Source organism: Nicotiana tomentosiformis, chromosome 8 (genome assembly GCF_000390325.3).
Source record: "Nicotiana tomentosiformis chromosome 8, ASM39032v3, whole genome shotgun sequence".
Taxonomy (NCBI): domain Eukaryota; kingdom Viridiplantae; phylum Streptophyta; class Magnoliopsida; order Solanales; family Solanaceae; genus Nicotiana; species Nicotiana tomentosiformis.
This window is the reverse complement of record NC_090819.1, coordinates 141,110,980-141,116,476: the sequence shown is the minus strand read 5'-3', so window position 1 is coordinate 141,116,476 and position 5,497 is coordinate 141,110,980. Positions and strand designations below refer to the sequence as shown.

The 5,497-nt window shown below is 41.3% G+C and overlaps 1 protein-coding gene across 1 annotated transcript; it reads right to left on the bottom strand.

The window, feature by feature from the left end:
• Nucleotides 1-467: 467 nt before the first annotated feature.
• Nucleotides 468-3,348, bottom strand: LOC104103697 (uncharacterized). The gene is made up of 5 exons (XM_070184297.1): nt 2,782-3,348; nt 2,210-2,706; nt 1,176-1,424; nt 975-1,121; nt 468-777 (listed from the first exon to the last, which is right to left on the bottom strand). Exons 1-5 carry the CDS (start codon nt 3,346-3,348, stop codon nt 468-470), a joined length of 1,770 nt encoding a protein of 589 aa, XP_070040398.1.
• Between the last annotated feature and the right edge of the window lie 2,149 nt (nt 3,349-5,497).

The window sequence follows — 5,497 nt, the reverse complement described above, 5'->3', positions numbered from 1 at the left end:
AGCTGCCTCAATGCCCATAAAGCTCTATGCTCCAACTCCACTGGTAAGTGACATGCCTACCTAAACACCAATTTATACGGCAACATACCAATCTGAGTTTTGAAAGTGGTACGATAGGCCCAGAGTGCATCATCTAACTTTCTCGCCCAATCCATTCTAGTACCATTCACAATCTTTGTCAAAACGATTCTTATCTCTCTGTTCGAGACTTCTACTTGCCCACTCGTTTGTGGATGGTATGGGGTGGCAACATTGTGGCGTACATCATACTTTTCTAACAACTTTGTGAAGGCTCGATTACAGAAGTGAGTGCCTCTATCACTGATTATTGCCCTTGGAGTGTCGAATCGGGTGAATATATTCTTTCTTAAAAAACCAATTACCCCCTTTGCATCATTTGTAGGGCACGCTGCAGCCTCCACCCATTTTGACACGTAGTCCACAACTACGAGTATGTACTTGTTGTCTTATGAGCCAACAAAAGGCCCCATGAAATCGATTCCCCATACATCAAACACTTCTACCTCCTGAATTGGGTTCATAGGCATCTCATGTCGGCGGGAAATATTCCCAGTTCGTTGGCATTCGTCGCAACCCGTCACCCATAAGTATGCATCTTTGAATAATGTCGGCCAGTAGAAGCCCGACTCCACCACTTTTGCAGCTGTCCTTACTCCCCTGAAGTGGCCACCATATGGTGATGCGTGACAAGCCTGCAAAATAGAAGATTGGTCTATCTCGGGGATACATCTTTGGATCATGTTATCAACACAAATCCTGAACAAATAAGATTCATCCCAATAATACATGCGACAGTCACGAAAGAACCTTTTCTTTTGAACAGAGGAAAGGTCATAGGGAACAATACCGCTTGCCATGTAGTTTAGAATGTCTACATACCATGGCGCTACCTCAAGGCTCGTGGCTAGTAGTTGTTCATCCGGGAAAGTCTCCACAATCTCTTCCCCATCAACCTTTTTTCGTCTCCTTCCAGCCTAGACAAGTGATCAGCCACTTGGTTCTCCGTTCCCTTTCGGTCATGGATTTCTAAGTCAAATTCTTGCAGTAGTAGCACCCATCGAATCAGGAGCGACGTTGAATCCTTCTTATCAATTAAGTACCTGAGAGCAGCATGGTCAGTATAAATAATTACCTTAGAGACTATCAGGTATGACCTGAATTTGTCAAATGCGAACACCACTGCTAGCATCTCCTTCTCGGTCACCATGCAATTTAGTTGGGCACCATTCAAAGTTCTACTAGCGTAGTATATTGGATGCATGACTTTGTCTTTGCGCTGTCCAAGCACTGCTCCCACAGCATAGTCATTTGCGTCACACATCAGCTCAAACGGTTTCTCCCAGTCAGGTGCAACTATGATGGGTGTTGTCACAAACCTCTTCTTAAATTCCTCAAAAGCTACCCTGCAATCATCAGAAAACACAAAAGGGTGATATTTTTCAAGCAATTTACACAAGGGGTTAGCAATTTTGGAAAAATCTTTTATAAATCTTCTATAGAAGCCGGCGTGGCCCAGAAAATGTCTTATTGCTTTGACGAACGTGGGTGGTGGAAACTTTCCGATCACATCCCCTGGCACGATCTACCTCAATGCCTTTACTCGACACTAGATGCCCCAAGACTATACCTTCATGTACCATGAAATGGCACTTTTTCCAGTTGAGTACCAGATTTGTCTCGACACATCTTTTCAGCACTCTTTTCAAATTCCTTAGGCAATCATCGAATGAGTCTCCCACCACCAAGAAATCGTCCATAAAGACCTTCATGATGTCCTCAACCATATCAGTGAATATGACCATCATGCACATTTAAAATGTGGCGGGTGCATTGTATAGGCCGAACGACATCCTCCGAAATATGACAGGTGTATGATATTTTCTCTCTATATTTCGGGGCAATGGAGATTTGATTATACCCCGAGTAACCATCTAGAAAGCAAAAGTGGGACTTCTCCGCCAATCCATCTAGCATTTGATCAATGAACGACAAGGGAAAATGGTCTTTACGGGTGGCCTTGTTCAATATTCTGTAGTCTATACAAATTCATCATCCCGTGGTTGCTCTTGTTGATATCAACTCATTGTTCTCTTTTTGCACTACAGTCATCCCACCCTTCTTAGGCACATATTGGACTGGGCTGATCCAGTTACTGTCGGAGATGGGGAAAATGATTCCCGCGTCTAACCACTTTATCACCTCCCTTTTCACAACTTCCTTCATGTTGGGGTTCAACCTTCTTTGATATTCTTTGGAAGGTTTGTGGCCATCTTCCAGTAGAATCTTATGTATACAGAAGGCTGGGCTGATACCTTTAATGTCTGTGATGGTCCAACCAATTGCAGTTTTGCACTCACTCAATTCATGCAAAAATTGTTCTTTCTGCACATCTAACAAACCAGATGAGATAATAACATGTAAAGTTGAGTTAGGTCCCAATAAAGCATACTTGAGGTGAGGTGGTAGCGGCTTCAGCTCCAACTTTGGTGGCTCTTCTATCGATGGCTTAGTTGGATGAATTTTTCTTTCTTCTAAGTGCAAAGGCTCAAATTCGAGTTCTCTTTTCCAAAACCGTTGGCCTTCAAGAGCCAGCACCCACTCCGCCAAGTCCTCTCTATTTACTTCATCTAAGTTCAAGAGACAGGCTTCTAGAGGGTCTTTAGCGTTCAAGGTCTCATCTTCCTCCTCCAGAATTACATCCACAGCTTCTATTAGAGAGAAGTTAGCAAATACACTTCACCGCCGCATAGATTTCTGCACGTTGAAAGTTATCTCTTCCTCATTTAGTCTCATTTTGAGCTCTCCAGTTTCACAGTCAATTAAAGCTCTCCCAGTGGCCAAGAATGGTCTTTCCAAAATTATGAGAATCTCCTCGTCAACTCGGCAGTCTAGAATGACAAAATCTGTTGGGAACAAAAACTTCCCAACCTGGACTAATACATCATCAAGGATACCAAAGGACATCTTCACTGTCCGGTCGGCTAGCTGTAGTAACATGGACGTGGGTCTAGATCTTCTTATGGCTAACCTTTTGTAGATATCCAAGGGCATTAAGTTTATTATTTCCCCTAAATCACATAATGCTTTAGCAAAAGCATAGCTTCCTATCGTGCATGGGATTGTGAAACTCCCTGGGTCTGATAACTTCTCATCTATGGGTCTCGTCACGACTGCACTACAGGTCTGTGTCAATGTAACATTGGACAAGTCTTGGAAGTCGAATTTTCGAGACATTAAATCTTTCATCATTTTGGCATCTTTTCCAGGCATCTCTTGCAACGCATCAATCAGTGGAATGTTCACCTGTATTAGTTTCAACATCTCCATGAATTTCTTATATTGCTCGTCCTTCTGATATTTTGCTAATCTATGCGGGAATGGTGCCGGAGATCGCCACCGAGAATGGAAACAATAAAAACTTTATTGCGTCTGGTGTCACATTAGGTTGCCTTGGTATGACACATATCGACAGGAAATTTTTTAGATGTTGTTGGGGATCTTCAATGTAAGACCGTGAAAATAGTCCCTTGTTATGCAACAAATGTAGCATGTTGTTTGTGATTTGAAATGATTCCGCTTGTATTTGAGGGAATGCAATTGTGATTGCCAGATTTTCGGCGGTGGGTTGTGCCCAATCATACAAGGCTGCTTCTGGCACAAGAGGCGCCACACCCTGATTGTTCGGGTCATTTAGATTTTCTATTACGTTATCCATGTCTGGATCGATTTGTTCTGTTGAGTTTTGTTGCTTTTTGCCCTTCTTGTTTTCACGATTCGGTGCCTTGAAACTTTCTCAGGATCTAATAATGCTTCGAACAATTCACCGGTTCTCGAGGAGTTTCTAGGCATGCACCTATAATACCCAAGAATACAAACGTTAAACTTTCAATGTATTTGGTTTAAAATGAAGAAAATTGACTACGCTAAGAATTCTAGCAATTCTTTTAGCTGCAATCAATACACCATTAACTCCCCGGCAACGGCGCCAAAATTTGATCACGCCCAACTAAGCCTTATAAAACGGACAGGCGGTCTTCACAAATATATCCCGGCTAATAAGTCTAGAGTCGACTCCCACAAGGAATTAACCTATCAACCACAGCTGCTAGACTTGCACAAATTCACGCAATCAATATTCAAAAATATTTAAATAACACTTTGGATGTTTATTAACTAAATATTACATAATGAAAATGCAATAATAAATAACTAACTACGAACGGTTTGTAAACAAAAATTGGAATGATCTAAGGTTGTGATTTTTCCTATTGTCGGAATCTTTTCCGCTATGTTTTCTATAAATTCGCCTAAGTCTTCTCTATTGATCATGAGCACTATGATTGTCGTAACTCTCTCCCGGGTAATTACCACAATTTACTAGACATATTCTCCCGAATTACGCTAGCTGGCATTAAGTACGACTCACTCAGATCGCACCAAGGTTTCGTTATCTCCCGCCTTTAAACCCTTTGTATTGATCCCTCATATACGTTAAGAGTGATGTTGTTCAACAACTACCTAAATATGCACTCTCTCCCGAGTAATACATACTAAATAGGCACAACTAATTGAGGGCACTTCAATCAACCACATGAATAATATAGTTGAAAAAATAGAGAAAATACTATGGCAAATTTATATTAACGTAACAAGAAAATCATCCTTCAATAGGTTCCATCAAAACCCTAGATTAGGAGTTTAGTTACTCATACTCATAGTAACAATATCCCAAATATTTTGTATAATTCAATTACAAAGTAAAGATGAAAGGATGTAGAAATCGATGATTCTAACTCCCAAAGGGTGATTCCACAAGCTATTCTTGCCTCCGGTTGCAAAAGTCCTCTAAAAGTGGAATTTTAGGTCTATTTATATGTGTAGGAAAAGACCTAAACATGTAGGCAAAGTCCTAGTCAAACCCGGAGACAAAATAAGTCTTCAAAACTCGGACTGTACATGCCCAGACCTAGCCTCGCGGGGACCTAATGCCTGGTGGACCTCGCCCCAGGCCTGGCGTCTCTAGGTATAAGGCATGGTCAAGCTCGCCTTCTGCCCCGCCTCGCTAGGTCTCTCGCCAGCTACAAGCCTAGCTTTGCCAACTTCTCCTATTCAACTGCTCCCGCGCACGCTTTCGACTAGTAAATATCCTCTGTTTCTCTACTTGCATCTCTAATTCACCTACACATAAAATAGACTCTTTTACGCACAATTAAAGTGTAGTTTATCGTTAAATCATATAAAATGCAAGGCAAATAATGTACGAAACTATGGAATTATAGCTACACATCACCTAACTTGGAAACAAGAGCAAAAACCTATGGAAAAAAGGTTAACTAACATTAGCAACACCAAAAAAAAATTAAAACGATGAAAAGAGATAAAGAATCGAACGAAGACTTGGATAACAAAAAGAATGGGGCAAACCAACTCTAGAAAATATGAAAGAAGACAAAGTAGGTCAATAGGTTGGAGATTT